The following is an 18,619-nucleotide window of genomic DNA, read 5'->3' on the forward strand; positions in this document are numbered from 1 at the left end:
GTAGGGGGATAACAGAGATTGAGCATACCATGCATCCATCAACTTGGGTCACATATGAGACCATTCATATGTATGGGTGTGAGTGGCTGGGTGGGTGTGCATGCGTGCGTGTACGTGTGAGCATTATTAAGCCCCAAACATAGCCGCTTACCACTGGGGCCAATGTCCAAATCAACACTTGCAGTATTTTTGTGTCACTGGCATACTGAACCACTGCTAAAAGCTCCCAACAGTAAACATTTGGACATTTCTTAGAAAGCTGTAAATAAGCAATAAAAATATTTATTCATCATATTTGGCTTTGTGTGTCACCCTGCAATTTCTACCAAACGACATCTGCTACACTTTCTCCTCTCCTCGTTTGCATTAAATGAAAAACAAGACACACAGCTGTATTCATTACTGCATTTGGATGGGTGATGGAAACTAATGAAATCTTCAGGAGATTTTAGTTTGTTGTTCACTTTTGTTTCCTGTATGCCCAGCTGCTGATGGATGGACTCCTGATGGCTGAAGCAGAATAATAGTTTAGGATATTGCTCAAATGACTTGAATAATATTTTATGGAAGAATTGTTTTTAAATATTCTGCTTCTCGGGATAACTATAAACAATGTCACTGCTGACTTAATTTTTTTTTAAAAAAAATCAAACAGTAATGATACTAGAAAGTGGGAGGTTCTGAAAAATGTAGCCCTCTCTCAAGCAAAGGCACAGTCCTATGGCTTGGATCCTGAGGTAAGTTAACTTTGTTGCTAGAAAGAACATTTCCTGTTCTCTCCTTCCTCCTGTAGCTACTTGAGATCCCACAAAAGCTGCTCTGGAGGTTTGGAGGACCTTCCTGAAGATTGTTTGAGGGACATGGGGGGCAAGAGAGGACAAGAATTTGCCAGTTACCCCTCCTCCCCCACTAGCCTCCTGCATCCTGTCCCACTTGTTCAGGCTCTGGGAAGGCTTCTGGGAAGGCACATATGGTTGCAAGGAGAAGCAAGTTAATTTATCTTAGTCACATCATTAATAGTAAATTATACAATGTGAAATAGTTGAAACACTGCACATATTTGGTATGACACAAACCTCTGCTCACCTCTAACACACAGAGCCTATCTATTCTCTTCTGTCTCAAGAAATCACTTTTATACCTGCTAAGCAGTCACCAGAAGAGAACAGGGCTCCAGCTGTCACATATGCACTCTGCAGCCATTGGATCAGGACAATAGTCCATCTGCTCATATGAAAATAGGAGCCTTGCTTATGGGAATGTTAATGACTACTGAGCCTGATCAAGCAGGCACCTATCAGCAGTTTATTTCACCAAACTCCTAAACTCCAGAGGATGGGGTTTGCAAGAGGGTAACTAAAATGCCAGTTGTTTCCAATTCTGCTTTTTTTCCTGATCAGATTTTCCATTCAGCAATACTTGCAACAAAATCCCTATTTGGGAGTTCTGCGTAGGGAACTAGTGAGATACAAATAATATTTCTATACTGCACAAGGCATCTCTGGACTGAACCTGCTTTTTAAGCCAAAGAAAAAAGATATGGCTGCTTCTTTCTGGGGATGCCAGATGACAGGCTAGTGCTGGAAGAGTGGAACTCTGATGGCAATTTCATTACATTTACAGTGTGATGAATGAACTCTAAAATTACATTTAATTTCAATCACATCAACTTTTAATTTTCCATTGCTATACTAAAAAAGAACTGGCAGCCACCATCTTTTCTAATGAGCAGATATTGATAAATTCTCCAAAACATATCCAGCAAGATCAATTGTTAGGAGATAGGAGGAACAACTGCAATCAAAGCATTTTCAGCCAGACCTCAAACCAGCTCAAGGATCAGATTGTTACTACGCTAACAAATTACCATGTTAGTAATGGGAGGTGTGTATCTTTTCTTTTAGTGTCCTGAACATGGTTTGGGCTGCGTTCATTTGTATGTTTATGGATGTCCTATGCAAGCATAAGATCCAGTATTAGCGCAGAATCTGACTAAATTTCCAGTCCCACGAAAGAAAAGGACGTCTTGAAAACATATTACTTGTATCTTTCTCAGTTTCTTCCTTGCCAAAGAAAAGAATCCTTGTCATAAAATTCAAGTTATCTAAAAACCTGAATTGTGGATGCATAACAAGGTATGCAAATGTAAGTAAATATAAGCAATTTTAATTTTTGCAATATATTCTGAATGCGTTATCAGGGTTTCTGGGTGTAGAGTTAAAAAATATTTGGAACACAAAGCAAAGATGATGGCCTAAGTCCCAAAAAGAAATGTTATCATGCTGTGGTGCCGTAACCCAGGATCAGTGTGTTAAAGGAAATGTATACCCACAATGAGAACTCCTCTAATCATTAACTGGCATTGCCCAGGGTATCTTTGGACTCTGATCTGCTTCTCTCTAGAAAAATGTGCCCAACTACAACTGGTATATAGTATTTTGCTGCATTCAATTGTTTTTCTTATTTATTTATTTGTATATTGGAAAATGCATTCAGCTTTTGATTATCAGTAGCCCAGCATTTCAATTTCACATATATGAGTTAATGTATTTCAAAGACATAAGACATAAGGAGATAGTGCATGATAGATCATGGCATAATGAGTGTTGTTTGGCAGTCACTTGATCCCTAGAACAAATTCCAATTGCAGAATATGCCATTATAAATTAGGAAATGTACTTCCTTGATTTTATCATGGCCTTTAGCAGTAATCCATAAATCAAATGCAATTTAAACAAGAAAAAAAAGCCCCCCCAGGAAAGAAAAATAAACTGTCAAAGTATGCTGCATTAAAAAAGTATGCTGCATTTAATCATAATACATTAAAATAAAAAGAATAATGTTTTGATATATTACATCAGTTAAACTGAGGCAAGGGTTCCCCCCCCTGAAATTCTGTTTCACAGAAACTGTGTTTTTTAATATAGGCCAATGCAATCTGTAATCCACAAGACTAAAAAGCTTGCAGAAACTCAAAGAAGATTGTTTAACATACTAGTTAAATTAATCATTCAAACAATTTACAAACGCTCCTTTATAAATATGTACTCTGATAATGGGGCAGTGTCAGTGCATGCTCAGTGAGTGTGTTGGCTGGGAAACAACTAAATTTGAATGCCCACTAGAGGGCCATTATGTGGATGTCAGCTTATAAAGAAAGAAAGAAAAATAATTCTATAATTCTGGCTTGTACTATGTGCAATAGAGCTGAGACACAAGAAATAAATATTAAATAAGAAGCATTTCATAGCACGTGCATGGTAGAGTAAATGTCTCTCTTACTTTCTCACATGTATTGAGAAGTTCAGAATGATACATTTGATCAACCATTCACACATTAAGAGCACTGCCCAATAGTTAGAGTCCTGGATCTTGACCAAGACAATCTGGGTTCAAATCCCTGCTCAGCCACAAAACTTTTCAGGTAACCTGTGAGGCACATGCTCTCTTGCTGCCGATTTTACCTCATAGGATAAAAATATAGGAAAATTAATGACTGTTTTCTCCACAATAATTTAGTACTCATGTCAGAAAAAAATGTTCAGGTGGCTGCCAGCATGAAATTTCAGAAGTGTCTGACTAGATTCTGAGCTACATTTTATCGTATCTAGCAGTAATGGCTAGGAGATCGAGGAGTAGGGTGAAACTTTTCAAACTCCATCTGGCCCCTGTCCTCTTATTATTATCATGCTAGAGGAAAAATGTTGTTATATTTGTAGTACATAAATGCTTTTGTATGCAACTGCTGGTAAAAAATAATAATTTTAATGATATATTTGCTCAATATTGTTCATTATTGCTGTAATTATGAAACTGTCATTGTAACTGTTGGTTTTGTAACATATTGTTCTCGTTCCTAATGTAAGCTGCTTTGAGCATATTTTTCTGCGGAATGACAGTTTACAAATAAATTGATGATGTGATGGTGAGATCTACATATCGTCGTTAGAAACATCAGCAAACAAATCATCATTCTGTTCCTTAAAAACAGCCTGGCTTCTCCTTCCCAACGTGCCTCTCCTTGCCCTAACTATATTATGCATTAAGCACACTCATGGCTGTGAATCAAAACATTATGAAAGCACACATCCAGCACCCTCTTTATATCTCTGACTTCTTAGAGCCAGCTATTCTGAATGAGCCACACAGCAGGAACCTAAGCATAGTGACCTCTGATAGGATCATTAGCATAGCAGAGAGCCTTATAAATGAGGGTGGAGAGTACTAGGAAAAGCCACACCACAAGCACACTGTTCATAGCGCCATCATGCACCTGAAACCCATTATAAAACTTACCCCTCTTTTGAGGCTTCTGAAAGAAGAAATTCTGGCCTTCCCTGTTTTTATCTCACTCATGCAATAATGGACTTGTTCAATCGAGAATATGGGATACTGGGAACCATTAGAAGTATTGGACGTGTATAAACTAGTAGGGGTAAGGGGTGGGGACTGTGGCTGATGCAGAAATAAAGAAAGGAACAGATAAGGCAAACATTCAAAGTGACATGAAAATTCTGTCTTTTTTACTTCAAGACAGAAACAAATCACCACTTCCCGCCCCCATTACAATATTTATCATCAGAATTTATCATCAGAAAGCTTATAATACATTTGTTGGTCTTTAAGGTATCACAAGACTCTCTGCTGGTTTTAACATCAGAATGATACAAAACAGTTAGAAAGAAAGGAAGTAAGGGGAGAATCTTTAGTTTATTTTTTTTTAATTTAAAAATATCCTTTAACATGCAAATTTCAACCCAACACCAAGAACCACCGTTTACTATAGATAACACACACTGCTGAAAGATATCAAATATGAAAGGGTGCACAGTATGCTTTAGTTTTGCTTTACTTTTTTCGCATCTATTTTTAAAAAAGGAGAAAAAAGCCCCCCCAAAACCAATATTTATTCTAATGGATTTAATATTAGAAATTCGTATAGCTTCAATGCTAGATTTCTTGAAAGGAGGATTTAAAGAATGGCATTCAAGAGAGATGTACCGTACACCTAGAAAAAAAAAGTTATTTTGTTTCTATAGTTAAAGCATTAAAGTATACTACACAAATTGGACTCAACTTTAATGAGTAATTTATTTATTTTTAATTACTTACATGCTTTTCTGGGCTCTACTCTAGGAACTTATGCAAAGGTAAAGTGAACTTTTGCCCTCACATCTTTATTCTTTCATATGTCCGAAGAAATTTATCAACTGCCTTTATTGAAACTTTCAATGTCTTTGTATATCTTCTAATTTGCCAAAAGCATTCAAACAGAATCATCAGTTTCTAAAATTGTACAATACAGCTGCAGCAATGCAAGCTCCATCAGTACACAAAAGGATTAAATGAACCACAGCCATAAGAGGGCTGAGTTTGTAATCTTAAAGAGGCAAAATCCACAAATCCACGTGATTAGCAGTTCTGTTCTTCCTCCAGTTTCATCACAACAACAAAACTCCAACAAATGCAGGCGTACCTGGGTATTAGGATTCTAACCACAGAGGATGCTATAACTAGTTAGAGTAGTGCAGCAGTTCCTGGCCAGGACTGTGCTTGGGCACAGGTGTAACATGTTACCATGAGCAGCTCCTGGCCAGTTACTGTTGCAACAACTTCAGCAAATTTGCTGGCTGTGTGGTATTTCACTGCCCAGATGCACTAGTTGGCCAGGGCACAGCTACTAGACTACCATAGCTGGGGTGTGATGGGATAAAGATAAGATGTCAAAAGAACTCAGTGGCGTATGTATCATACCCAAAATCAAATTCCAAAATGGACAGCTGGGCCGGTACAAACTATGCATACAGTAGGGCCCCGCTTCCCGGCGTTCCTCTAATGCAGCGGCTTTCATTCCCCATTTTAAAGCCGCTTTTGTGGCATTTTCGTGCGACACGCCCCATTATACTCAATGGGGTTTCGCTTTACGGCGGGGGTCCGGAACGGAACCTGCCATATAAGCAGGGCCTGCCTGTATACAAGACCTTTCAAAATTATACAGGGTCAAATTATTTTGATTTGAAGGCCTGCTTTTGATTGTTTAACCACAAATCTTGAGTGTGTTTTCATGGGAAATATATTTACAATATTGTACCTTTGGTTTCTTTCCAAAAAGCCACAGTTTGCCCTTAGCCTTGCCCACAGTGGTTTTTGCATCGATTTTCATTCCTTCTTGCTTTGGTGTACTGATTGTTCCATCAGAAACAGTCCTGTAAATATGCTGACTGTAATCTTCAAATGGAAAGTCTCCAGGAGGTTCAAAACCAGACTTGAAGGAGTCTATTACTATCTGAGAGTCCTTGATGGGAGAGATACAAATGATTACGCAGAGAGCTAATGGCTTAATTGAAGTGATATTTAACAATACAACAGATGTAAAATGAATAGCTTAAAGGAGCACAAGAAATTACTGATCTTCCAGAAAGAATTAACTCATTTTACAGAAATATTTTACAGAGTGCTTTTAGACAAGACGACGTTGCAGCAAGAGCAGAAAATGCAAGTGCTTTGTGCTTTCTATTCCTCGACATCTATGTTACATCCAAACTGGAATTTTCACATACATCTCCAGCCAGGAAATGCATAAGTTCCAGAGATGAAGACTGTCTTGAACATGTCCCAAGCATGGACATGCAGCAAGTTATATTTTGGACAAGGAGGAACAGGCAGGATGAGATCACTGCACTTCTTGTTCCCTCCACAGCATTTAGTATACCTAGTCTAGTTATAGGTTGAAGAATAGAATTTGTGAGTTCCAAACATCTCAATTTAGAAGGTAATTTCTCCCTCAGTAGTTTTGCTATATCAACCCTTTGGCCTCATAATTTTGCTTCTCTTCAACATAAGCCTACCTTATCTCAAAAAAGTTGACAGTTCAATACTAAACATTTAAGAATGCATACATTCCATAATCTATTCCAGCCTTCCACAATATGGCACCCTCTAGAAATTTTGGACTGCAATTCCCATCAACCCTGACCATTGGCCTTGCTGACTGGAGCAGATGAGAGCTGGAGTCAAACAATACCTAAAGCACTAGGTTGGAGAATGCTGATCTATTTTGCTAGGCTGGTAGCTAACCTATTGCAAGCATACATGCTGTGATGTTCATCTATAATCCTATGTGTTATAGGTGGTATCGGATCAAGTCATACTCGGAGGAGACTGTCCTGAAATCAATGGATTTAAGTTAGTCATTACTAACTTAAGTTCTTGGATTTCAATATGTCTACTTTAGTACCGTGCCAAGTTCAAGGTTCTGGTTTTGGTGTACAAAGCCCTTTGCAGCTTGGAACTAGGATACCTGAAGATCTTTTTAGCTGATCACTGTGTTCTGCAAGTGAGGGCCTCCTGCAGATACCATCTTATTAGGAGGTCTGTTTTCAAATATTGGACAGGTACCATCTCTGTTATCTTTTCAGCACCTACGGAAGACCTTCCTCTTTCCTTTTATGTAGAGACCTTATCTCAGGTTGAGTCTATGCTGGAGTTACTTTTTAAAAAGTTTTTAAAGCTTTTTTTTTTTTTAAAGAAGTTTTAAAAGACGTTTTGTTTTAATGTTTTAAAGTCTTTTGTTTTTAAGATGTTTTAGAGTGTTTTTGTTTGCCATCCTGGGCTCCTTCTAGGAGGAAGAGTGGGATATAAATTTCATAAATAAACAAATAGCCAGATACCACCCTTGTTTACATACACTGCTGGAAAAAAGCAAAACAATGTAAAAATAAGTTCATAATATTTTGAATGTGAAGCCTGTGAGTGGTTAAGAATTGCTAGGGACAGTTAAAGTAGACCCAAGAAGCAGCATAAACTCCTGAAATAATGTTAACTCAAGTTTAAGAGCAAGGTCTGCAAGAATAAACTCATACGCAGCTAACACTGCCTTTAGGCAAAATGTTGAAAAATCACAGTAATTTATTATTCGGGCATTATTTACACTATAAAATAGTGGGAGAGAGGGAGAGGGAGAGATTAAAGTCTTAACTAATAACACCCTGGATCTTTCCACTTATCTACACTAGATCTATTCAACTGATGACCTACAAAGCTGACTGCAATCTGGCAGGCAGGTCTGGACCACAAAACACTCGATAAAAGTTCTATTTTTGCTGTCTGGCATTCAGGATTATGTGGCACAAGGTAGATAGGCTTGATCAATGTAATTCTAGCCTGGTCAGTTCAGAAGTGATCATGACCCACAATTAGTTGATTTACTTCCAAAGCAATGTGTTCAGCAATTACACTTGACTCATACAAAATAAAGTCAACTTACCCTGCGTTCATCAACTGATTTTGCTGCAGCAATCATTCCTTCTAAACATTTTGAGATTATTGGAATAACTTTGCGCTCAGAATCTGCAAACCCTTTATAACATTCACTAAGTTTGATTGTTCTTCGTTCATCCATTTCCTGAAGATGCTACAATAAGAAAAGAAGAGCCTGAATATTCTTATGACAATACAATGCAGATACTCTACATACTTTGGGCCACATTTCCTCCCAATTTTGTTTAAAGTGTTACCAGTTTTTAGAGTTTGCTGTCCTGTAACAGATTCTTTAATAAAGAAAAAATTCAAAATATTGCAATAGGTACGTAAAGATTAACTGACAAAATATCAGTAACCAATAGGATCCTTTTTTGGATGTTAAGAAACATGAGAAAGGAACAGTATGGAACAGCAGACTAGTTCTGCCTTTTCCACAGCTGTTGATCAACTTCCAAATCATGAATTGGGGAGTCTGATGTGGATAGCATTTTGTATCTGTGGAGGTTCCCTCTGTGTTTTAAAACCACACATGATTAGGATCCTAAAACCCATGGGGAGTCTTCATGGACACAAAAGACTTCCCTGTTCAGACTGTTGCCTTCTACAAGTTTGAAGGCAATGGAAATGGAGACAAAGGCAGGCGGAGCTAGTGCATTTGTATCTTTATCTACATTTCCCTCTTTCTAACACCTGAAGAGGGCTCTAGGGTTAAGTAAAACAAAGCTAAACTAAATTAACTCTGATGTTAACACAGCTGAAAATTTTCACCAATACAAAGGCTTGCTGCAGTTGTACAATTAGGTCTTAGGAGCAGGCCAAGGATTGTGTACGCCCTTCTCCTATCCCTTTCCTCTACCTAGGCATGTTGTTTTAAGATGCCAACTTAGGGGTATATCCAGAATCATATTGACCTAACTCACACTTGGTTTATATGTAACAACTATGCTATGAAAAACAAGATGTGGCAAGACTAAAGCTCCAACATGCCCTTTTATTTAGCATCTGCAAGGAGACAGAAAAGTCTGCTTTCAGTTTCATAGTAAATTAGGAATATGAAGCCAGATTAGTTCATTTTCTTATTTTTCTCTTTTTGCTTTAGAAAAAATATGCATATATTTAATTTTATTCTCAATACCTGTCATCAACAGAAGACTCATTTTGCATCATAAATAGAAGGCTCCTTTTTGCATGTATGAAAAAGGAGGCTTAACTTCAATTTCTACTTTATTCCATAACAAATATTTTGTTGAACATTTACTCATGTTTATGAAGTACCAAGGCTAATAGAATGTATGCAATTAAGTGTCCCCCCCAGTATTTCCTTGTAAATGTTAGATAGTGAAGTTGCGTTCACTTACAAAGCCTTGACAGTATTATATCTTCTCTATTAACAGAACAGAATTAAGCATGATGCTGATCAAAGAAAAAATAATAATCTTTGGGTGACTTTATTAAGAACCTCAGAAAGAAACCCAAGGCTGCAATCCTGTGTACACTTTCCTTTCATTGAAGTCAGTGAGTCTTACTTCAAATAGACATGTAGAAGACTGAACAATAAGTAGAGTGCCAAGGGAAAACAATCAGGACATGAGACCAAACTTGAGGCACCACTAACTCTTAAAATCCAGAGGGAAAATGGCATTAATATACAATGCTTTGAAATAGTTCAAACATTTATTAGATTCCACAGTGTATGTTTCACTGCTGCAAGAAACATGTGTGAAAAAATACAACTGTTGGAAGTGTTGAGATGCAGCTCAGCATGATGGGGTTTGCATGGGTTAAAGTAGAGAGGGGAACCTCCAAGCTTCCTAGACTGTCTTTCTGGCCTAACCTGTGCCAACCTTCTTTCAGGTGTGTAAACAAATACTCTTAGGGCTGCTGACCTCATCTTCTGCTTCTCCTATCTTCTTCATCCCACACTGGGAGAGGAGACATCTTTCCTTTGTCTCTCTCTACTGCAAGGAACAGAGAGCAAGCATTGCTCTTTGTATCTAACTTTAGTTGGCTAGAACTAGGATATTTTCTATCAAGTATGTATTTCCTGTAATATATGTAAGCATTCTTATTTTCTGTGTGATTATATCCAGGGAAAAGATGTGCTCCTTCAACCAAGATTCACATACAGCTCAGCTATCACTGCTGTATTGCTATGTTTTTAGAAAACTCAGAGATGGAAAAAGTGTATATTGGAGCTGGAATATCCAAGTCACGGGGAGTTGCAACATAAATAAGATCAACAACAAGACGTTAAAAACAGCAAGGGAGATTTGTGATGACACAAGTCAAGATGCAAAAATAAAATATAACAAGATTGGAAACTGAACAAACTTGTGTTCAAAGATTCAGATTTAATACAGAAGATTAGAAACATTAGCAACTCCACAAACTTAAGTGTTAAATGAAATCCATTGTGAAAGAATGCTGAAAGAATGGATGAGGAGGAAAATTGTTTTAATCCATAAAAAAGGATAAGATAAAAATGATGTAGGACCTTACAGGCCCATAACATTTTATTTGGATTACAAATTCTTAACATTCATATGAGCAGGAAGACTAAGTAAAATTGTCTCTAAATACATCCAAGTGGACTAAACCAGATTTATTGGAGGGTGAACACGAACATATGCAGTACATTAAATACTATGAATTATATAAAGGAAAAACAATTCACTAGCATTATTTTTCTCAGTGTCAGAAGGCATATGACAGGCTAGAATGGTAGCCTGTCAAACACCTTTTTGAATATAAGACAATTTGGGTTTGGTATTTGATTCTACAGATGGGTAGTTTTAACATCTGCAGAACCAATGGCCATATTATTATAGAACCTCTAGGAAATTACAGTTTGAGAGGGTAATGCGACAGGGATGTTTGGGTCAAGGTTGTAGATGGAATCATCAGCAGGGCCTCCCCAGCAGATTTCAAGGCAAAGGCTGGCAAATAATGGAAGAGGTGCTCCTTCAAATACCCGGATTCTCAGCCAACCAGGGCTTTATACAAGTTGGCAGCTTAAATTGGGCCCAGTAGCAAGCAGGCAGCCACTGCAGTTCTTTTAGGAGTGTTTGACATGATCACATCTAGTTCTACTGCACAATAAGCTGGTGGCTAAATTCTGCATTAGCTGCAGTCTCCACAGCATTTTTAAAAAACAGCTCCACATAGAGTGAATTACAGTAGTCTAAGCGGGAGGTTACCAGAGCATGTAGTACTGATGCATGACTATCCATTGCCAGGAAGGGCCACAGCTGGTGAACCACACAGAGCTAGAAATAGGCACTCCTCATCACTGAGGCTACCTGAACCTCAAAGGACAATATTAGCTCAAGGAACACCCCCAACCTATAAACCTTCTGGACTGAGTTGTACTCCTCCTGAATAGACTGTCTAACCAACTCCTGGATCTGCAAACTTGTCAGATATCAGACTCAATTTACTGGCCTTCACTGAGCCCATTAATGCCTCCAGATGCTGGTCCAGCTCCTGGCAACCTCCCCCAATTCAGGTGGAATGTACATGTAGAGTTGAGTGTCATACACATACCGAAGACACCACACTCCAAATCCCCAGATGACTTCACCCAAGAGCTCCATACAGATGTTAAATAGCATTGAGGACAAATGGAACCTTATGGGACCCCACAACACAAATGCAGAGGGGACAAGTAGAAGTTGCCCAATGTTACTTTCTGGTATATGTCCTGGATAAGATGTTTTCTTGTGGACTGATTTTGCATTTAGCAATAGAACAACCAGGTAGGAGAGCACATTGTTGTTGTATTACCTGCCCTTCACTGTAAGGTCCCATGGCAGATCACAACTATTTAAAGAATTGACATGGCAGCCCAGATTTTGTTCGTTGGGGGGTGGGTCAGAAAAGGTGACAGCTTTCAGCCATATGCTGCCCTTTCTGCTATGATGTGGGGGAGCCCCCTCACATGATACCTTCCCTTGCTAATAACCCTATGTTAAATAAACTTCTGGATAATCTATATGAGTTTAACTACAGACCATTAATGAAATATATATGAAGACATGGAAAGAACTGAAATTGTTTTTATTAGGGAGAATCAACACAATAAAAGCGTGTGGACTGCCACTATTTCAAAACTTCGTAATACAGTGCTCAGACCAAATTTTGCAAGAATGGCAGAAACAAATTAAGAGCTATTATGAATGGCTAGAAGTACTAGGAAAAACCATTGTAACAGACATGGTTATTTTATTAATATACATTTAAAAACCTGGGATAGATTTAAAACAAAGAGTTAGCACCAGAAATTTCCCCTACACAATCTGTTATTGATGATGAAAAACGTAATATGGGCATATTTTAATATTTTAAATTGTAAACCTCCTTGTGTATCTTGGCAGAAAGGCGGTATATAAACGCAATAAATAATAAAATAAGAATAAAACACTTTCAGATTTAGATGGAAAACTTACCTTATAAATTTGAGGAATGACAATGTAGAAATGCTTGTGCTGTTCGCCATTGAAATTTTGCAGTTGTGCAGCGTATTCATTTTTGTTCTCATCAGCCATGTGTGTACGAAGGTTTAATTGCTGCTTTGCCTAATAAGAGAGGCAGATCAATGCCAATTTTTTAGTCTTTTGTTTAAAGACAATCTTACTTAGCAAAATCTTAAAATTATAAACCTTCCTAACCGTGGCAACAACCTTTGCACAAGCTTATTCTTATTTACAGAAAAGCATTAGACTTTTTAGTTGGGCACTGTATTTCTTCTCACACATAAACAACACATTTTTAAGACAACTAAAGTTATCATGTCCTCAGAGAGAGAGAGAGAGAGAGAGAGAGAGAGAGAGAGAGAGAGAGAGAGAGAGAGAGAGAGTGTAAATAGGAACATATTAATATATATAATTTGCTGCTAGTTACTATTTCTGCCATTAAACGCTTTAATTTTCTTTTCACCAGTGGCAACCAAGATGACACAATTCAGAAAACTGCAGCTTCCATTGGGCTCAACTTCCTGGTTGATCAAGCCACAGTTTGCTGTTACTGCTGAATCTGCAAACTATAGCTTGGGCAAACTCTCCACAACAAGAGCAAACTGTAGCTTCAAGTGCTGGTTTGAAGGGTTTGCACAAACCACTGTTTGCCAGTTCAGATGTTACAGCACTGTTCTAAAAAGCCAAGCTTATGTGAGTGGGAGTGGGTCATGCAAGCACAGAATTTGTTCCTGATCCTCCAAACCATTTGGAGAATCACAGAATATGTCGTCTGAATGCAGCCGTTGATTCAACACTGGCTTGACAGGCATATTACCTTTTCAAAAGACAGCATTATTTGATAAAATGATGGAATTCAAATACTGCTATAGGAATAAGGAATGTTAACCTTTCTAATAATACTAATATCTTACCTTCTCAACATCTGCTTTAGTGGCATTAGTATCATTGTCCAGTCTCTCATAACACTGTTGTGCCTTTTCTGCTTCTCTGCATTCCCTCTCAAACTTCTTTTTACTCTACAAATATTAACACCATCAAATTATTTTTACAAAACGCTATTTGCTTTTTTAAAAAGACACATTAAAGTTCCAATATGTAGCTTTTTATGTGTCATTGGGGGTGGATCTTTAGCTTTTATGTTCCACTAGACTGAAGCTAGGGAGCAGCAGGACCATTAGGTATCTTATATATGCCCTCTGTGAGAGCAACTGCCCCCTCCCGTAATATTTGCAAGCTACTTTTGAAGCTTCCCTGAGATTAAAAAGCAGCACAGAAATGCTGGGGGTGGGGAAGAGAGAGAAAAAACACTGGCTGCACACAGTTGGTTTTTGAATTTATAGCAACATAAATAGCAAAGGTTACTCATTTATTGTACAATATTAGTATGCCTTCCCTCAATGCAGCAGTTGTGTTGCTATGTTATTGCACTTTTCCAGTATCTGAGCCACAAAATGTTATTGCTGGGGTAGTGCCATACTTCTTCTACACAGAGCATCTACTGATATTTCAAGGGCACAGACAGAGGGGATCATGAGTCTGGTTCATACATTCACCAGGACAAAGTTCCAGTTTGCATGGTGGAAGCCCCTCCTGTTCATCATGCATATAATACAATATATGAGGCATAAGCTCCATGCAAAGGCCTGTATGTGTAATGGCCTAATTAAAGGGAGGCAACCTTGTGGTCCTCCAGATGTTGCTGAACTACAATTCCCATCATCTCTGACTGTTGGCCATGCTAGGCGCTGACAGGAGCTGGGAGTCCAACACCTGAAGGGTCACGCATTCCTCTCTGGCTTAGTTCATACAAATCTTCCCTCTCAAAAAAAGGGGGAGGAAAGACTGTGTGTATCAGGCCATAGCATATAGAAACCTCTCATAGTGTGCCTTGTTTCAATGTGGTATTGGGTGGAGAAAGTTGATCATGACATTCCTACCCCTCATAACTAAGAGTACTGGCCTGCTATAAGACCTAGGTCATTACTACGCAAGTATCATGGGCACTGTTGTTGGGGACACTCCTAATAACACACACAATTCCCTCTTACCTATGGTCCATGTTCTTTTGTGAAATTTTAATTTTCTAATTAAAAAATCTTTTACGTAACTGGTAGCTGTGTGTTCTGCCCAATCCTCACCCTGACGCCCATCACACCCCTAAGATGCTACTGATACAACTAAGTACTCATCTAGTGCTAGGAAATAAATAAAAAGGTAAAAAAGTAACAAGGCTAAATTTTCTTCATTGCATGCCCCACCAGTTCAGGAACCTTTACTTTCAAGTGAATATTTCTTTTCTAACTATGCAATCCCTCACTGTGTAAAGATAGCTCTGGAAAATTCACCAAGTCCCTGCCACTGGTTCCTCCTTCATGTAAAAATTAGCGTGACTGTTTCCAAACTCCAAGTTGTTTTCACTCACGCACACATTTGTACACATATATGCACACTCACACACTCCATCTCACTCAGCTATTTAATCTGGTGTAATCCTACTAACTTCCATTAATGACCGACAACTTTTAAATAAAAGTGAGGCTTTGTCCTACCAAAGTAAGTTTATTTCTATTTTTATGTAAAGCTAAAATAAAAGTAAAAGTAAATGAAAACTGAAATTGTAATTCAAGTTTCATAGAAGTCACTTTCAAAATGCTCACTGATTTTAACAGATCCAGATAGCAACATATATTTAGATCTTCCATTCTATTATATTGGAGGTTGCTCTCAACAACCATGTTAGAGTCACAGAGCTGGAAGGTATTTTCAATAAATTCCAATGTAACTGAAGTCTAGTCTGTAAATCCTTCAAGGCAGAATTCCTGCTGATAAGTTGAATACAGAGAAATTAGCACTATAATGATCTCTGCAAACACAGTAATCTATCTTGTCTATTTAACAATGAAACAGTGTAACGGCTCAGTGATAACAAAGTTAATGCAAGATTTATTTTTGTAGCAACAATTACCCAGCAAATCTAAAAGTGAAAGGGGACGACGACTTACATTATCCATCTGCTTCCAACACATGTCAAGATACTGCTGAGCTTTTCGACCCTCCTGAAGGTGCTGGAAAATTATAAACGAGAACGTGTTCTTTTTAAAAAACAAAAAAATTGACAAGCCATTCAGTCTTTTACCCTTTCGTATTTAAAAACAACACAGTGGCTCAGTTTACATGTCAAAGTAACCTCGCCATAAGTCGGAATTGACTTGAAGGCTGTACATACACCTGGTTTAGCATTACATCTGAGCTAATGGTTGCAGTTTGTTTTGTTCCAACAAATCACAATCAGTAAGCCTGCAATCCAATATATGTCTACTCAGAGGTAAGCTCCATTGGGTTCAATGGGACTTACTCCCATGTAAGTGTGTATTGGATTGCAATCTAAGCCAAATACAACCTTTGGCTACAAATCATGGATTGCTGGGAGCAAAACTAACCATGACCTCTGGTTGGCATGTATCACTAAACCAGGGTTCATGGTTTGTCTCTTCCCAATGCAAGTAGGGAGGAGCAAAGTGGGGCAACTTACTTGTGCATAGCAAGATGTAGCTTATGGCTGTTGTCCACAGAATAAAAAGCACAAAGTTGTTTATTTCAAACATTTGTATTCTAACTCTCTGTAACACCTGAGGAGGCTTACAATAAAAATATATAATGAAGGCTGCAATCCTAAACACACACAGTGAATATGCCCTTATTCCCGAATACAGGGAAACTGACTTCTAAGTAAGCATGCACAGGAATGTACTGCACAAATATTATTGTCATAAAAATAACTTGGCAAACAACCCTTTTATTTAGTTGGACTATATTTTAGCCAGTTCAGAAGTATATATGCTTTTGAGATACACTGTTCTTTTGTCCCAGAAGTATGGAACATTACGCAACTCAAATTTACACACTACTACACCAGACAGAAGTTGGCCCAACAGAAGAAACCTCCCTCTGCGTTTTTGCTCTCCATGATAAAAGCGAAACAAATAATTACATAAATTCTACCAGCATAAATAGCTCAGCAGTGTATTAACTGAAAAGGTGCTCATGGCTTACCATTTTTCTTTCTGTTTTGAGATCGTGGGAATATCTCATGAGTTCTCCATACACCCGATGTCCCAGTTCTTCTGCCACTACTTCTCGCTGTCCTGCGTAGTCATTTAACTCATTAAGGATATTATAAAAGGCTATACATGAGGTAAACCTGACAGGACACGGTGAAGAAGAAAAAAAGATGTCACATTTTATTTCTCTAGAAGTCACGCCTTTTGTTCCACAAATGGAATAGAAAATATATCACAATCTAGCATGGTATAGACGCCCAAAATACACATCTCTTCACGCACAATTTTTTTATGAACAGATTTCAAGAGGTGGAAAAGAATAAAGAATACTACCTGGAAGGCCCTGCAGTATAGTGGTATCTCCTAAGATGCGAAATGGAAGAACTGAGCCTAGGAATGGACTTAAGTTCATAGACTTAGGAAGCTGAACTTGTTGCAGAGATGCTTTGCTTGATCTTGAGGGTGGAACATGCCAATCATACCACTCATATGCATCCCGATGGATGATCTACTGAACAAGTTTGCTACCAGCTCTGAAGACAGCTGCCTGTTTGCCTGCTCACCTCTTGGGTTGGAGGGAAAGGTGCCACACTATTGCTGGCACTAAAATAAAGGGGGAGTAGGGTGGAAAGAAGGAGGAAGGGAAAAATAAGGGTAGAAAATGTGTATGGAAAGGGAGAAAGAAACAAACATGTCACTGTATTAAAAAAATAGACCTCATAAACCTATGGAATGTTTGCCATCTCTTTTAAGTTGTCAGGTCTTGAGCTGCATATCAGCATCTGGAAGTCCTGTCATCTGTGTTTCTTTAGAAAATGTTGAAGTAGAGTAGAGGAGCTCCCAAGAGAAATGTGTTTGGCTTATAAAACTTAAATCTCATCAAGTCTGGACTAGATGATCCATCCGGTCTGTTGTAACCCAATGAATATAATCTTCCTTTCAAACTGTATCTTTTAGAAATCAGACTTGAACCAGAGCATCAGAAAAAAGCAGATACTTCCTGTGCTGTCCACATTGGGAATAATGGAGTTACCTGCCTCTTTGTGTTAAAACTAGCCAAGCAATTGAAGCTAGCATGTCGACACAATGGCACATCCAGTGGCAGTGGTGGGGATGCTTTGCTGTATTTTCTTTATACCGTGCTGAAATAATTCTGACTAAAAGTTCAGGATAGAAAGTCACTCCAGACTCTGCTCACTTAAACTCTGCAAGGTCATTGCAGGGGAAGACTACACCACCCAACAAGCCAAGTCTGGCAAGAACTTCTAGCTATGCAGAGTTCCTCTACAGTACTTTTTCACAAAAGAACCTTTGCTTTGTGTACTCAACCCTTTTTTTTCACCAGGTAGTGCCACCACTGCAAAGCGTCACCATACTTGTTTGGCTTTGAATCAAAGAAAATTAACATTACATGGCTGGTGTCAAGAAAGAAACAAAAGTAACATTATTTGTTAATATACATTAATTCAGGTCTAGTTGTCACACACAACACATGAGAAGGCAAACCTATTTCTGAGCTTTACCCATTTCAGACTGCAGATGGGCAATTGCATGGTTGGGTGATCTTTCCTACAAAACATTATTTCCACATAGAAAATTAGGTGTCAAGGGAGAAGAATTCTAGCCTTCTTCCCAATATGTTTGTTTTCTATGTGTATGAAATTTGTTTTGTATGGAAAATAATTCAACCATTACTCCCCACCTGAAGGAAGTAGCATAGCTCAGAAGCTAGTTTCTCTCTTTTCTGCTGTGTGAGAACTATATCTTAGAATTCACAGCGAAACCAAAATAATGTTAGGAGAGTGGAATATATTTTTAAAA

General features: G+C 38.2%; 1 protein-coding gene across 4 annotated transcripts in view; it reads right to left on the reverse strand.

Moving 5' to 3' along the window:
• Window positions 1–18,619, reverse strand: part of FNBP1L (formin binding protein 1 like) — a 98,525-nt gene that overhangs the window by 24,358 nt on the left and 55,548 nt on the right. For 3 of the 4 annotated variants that reach the window (XM_061633764.1, XM_061633766.1, XM_061633765.1), the window contains exons 4-9: window positions 16,791–16,938; window positions 15,740–15,802; window positions 13,649–13,753; window positions 12,708–12,836; window positions 8,267–8,413; window positions 6,092–6,295 (exon numbers count right to left, since the gene is read on the reverse strand). In XM_061633764.1, coding sequence (XP_061489748.1) covers window positions 6,092–6,295; window positions 8,267–8,413; window positions 12,708–12,836; window positions 13,649–13,753; window positions 15,740–15,802; window positions 16,791–16,938 — 796 coding nt within the window. Of the gene's footprint in view, window positions 1–4,296; window positions 4,456–6,091; window positions 6,296–8,266; window positions 8,414–12,707; window positions 12,837–13,648; window positions 13,754–15,739; window positions 15,803–16,790; window positions 16,939–18,619 lie in introns of all 4 variants that reach the window. The other variant, XM_061633767.1, reaches the window with a different exon arrangement.

This window comes from Rhineura floridana, chromosome 6 (genome assembly GCF_030035675.1).
Source record: "Rhineura floridana isolate rRhiFlo1 chromosome 6, rRhiFlo1.hap2, whole genome shotgun sequence".
Taxonomy (NCBI): domain Eukaryota; kingdom Metazoa; phylum Chordata; class Lepidosauria; order Squamata; family Rhineuridae; genus Rhineura; species Rhineura floridana.